The following is a 1,140-nucleotide window of genomic DNA, read 5'->3' as shown; positions in this document are numbered from 1 at the left end:
TCATATGTCAGGCCACAAAACAAGTCTCAATAAATTTAAGAATATTGAAATCATATCAAACATCTTTTCCAACTATAATAGTATGAAACTATTTCAAAAAAATAAGAGAAAGAAAAGCTGCCAAACACATTGTATGAGGCCAGCAATATTGTGATACCTAAACCAGACAAAGACACTACAAAAAAAGAAAACTACAGGCCAATATTCCTGGTGAACATAGATGCAAAAGTCCTCAACAAAATATTAGCAAACAGGTCGAGAGAGAAACCCCTGCTGCCACCAACATGGAGATCTTGTACCGCGTCCCATTCTTAGTGCTCGAATGCCCCAACCTGAAGCTGAAGAAGCTGCCCTGGGTGCACATGCCATTGGCCATGACGGTGTACGCTCTGGTGGTGGTGTCTTACTTCCTCATCACCAGAGGAATAATTTATGATGTTATTGTTGAACCTCCAAGTGTTGGTTCTATGACTGATGAACATGGACATCAGAGACCAGTAGCTTTCTTGGCCTACAGAGTAAATGGACAATATATTATGGAAGGACTTGCATCCAGCTTCCTCTTTACAATGGGAGGTTTAGGTTTCATAATCCTGGACCAATCGAATGCACCAAACATTCCAAAACTCAATAGATTTCTTCTTCTATTTATTCTTTTATTTATTTATTTATTTATTTATTTATTTATTTATTTATTTCTTCTATTTATTCTTCTATTTATTTATTTATTTCTTCTATTTATTTATTTATTTCTTCTATTTATTCTTCTATTTATTTCTTCTATTTATTCTTCTATTCATTGAATTCGATTTTCATGGCTAGAGTATTCATGAGAATGAAACTGCCAGGCTACTTGATGGGTTAAAAAATATCTTTTGACAAGAAATCCATGGATATTATATTTGCTCCTGTTAATGAAGTTTTAAAGGCTGTACCAATCCTCTGATGTGAAATATGGAAAAAGAGTGAAGCAGCAGAGAAGAAGCATCTCGTGAGAAATAGGAATGATATTAAAACCTGAACTAGAATGTCTTCTTGGTATCAAAGAGACAAACTTCCCACAGTATTTCTCCTGCTGGCCTGTACTAACACACCAATGATGTTTAGTGGCATTTTCTTCTTAGTTTTTCATTTCTTAAA

The 1,140-nt window shown here is 34.6% G+C and overlaps 1 protein-coding gene across 1 annotated transcript; it reads left to right on the top strand.

Annotated features, from left to right (window-relative positions):
- Positions 1-284: 284 nt before the first annotated feature.
- Positions 285-865, top strand: LOC121472319 (oligosaccharyltransferase complex subunit OSTC-like). The gene is made up of 2 exons (XM_041723582.1): positions 285-652; positions 784-865. The coding sequence occupies exons 1-2, from the start codon at positions 285-287 to the stop codon at positions 863-865; spliced, it is 450 nt and encodes a 149-aa protein (XP_041579516.1).
- The last annotated feature ends 275 nt before the right edge of the window (positions 866-1,140 follow it).

This window comes from Vulpes lagopus, chromosome 11 (genome assembly GCF_018345385.1).
Source record: "Vulpes lagopus strain Blue_001 chromosome 11, ASM1834538v1, whole genome shotgun sequence".
Lineage (NCBI taxonomy): Eukaryota > Metazoa > Chordata > Mammalia > Carnivora > Canidae > Vulpes > Vulpes lagopus.
Note: the sequence above shows the minus strand (reverse complement) of the source record. Positions and strands in the feature narration are given on the sequence as shown.

Coding starts and splice junctions, on each gene's coding strand:
- LOC121472319 (XM_041723582.1), top strand. CDS start 285: ATGGAGATCTTGTACCGCGTCCCATTCTTAGTGCTCGAATGCCCCAAC. Junction 653..783: donor AGATTTCTTCTTCTATTTAT/TCTTTTATTTAT, acceptor TTATTTCTTCTA/TTTATTCTTCTATTCATTGA.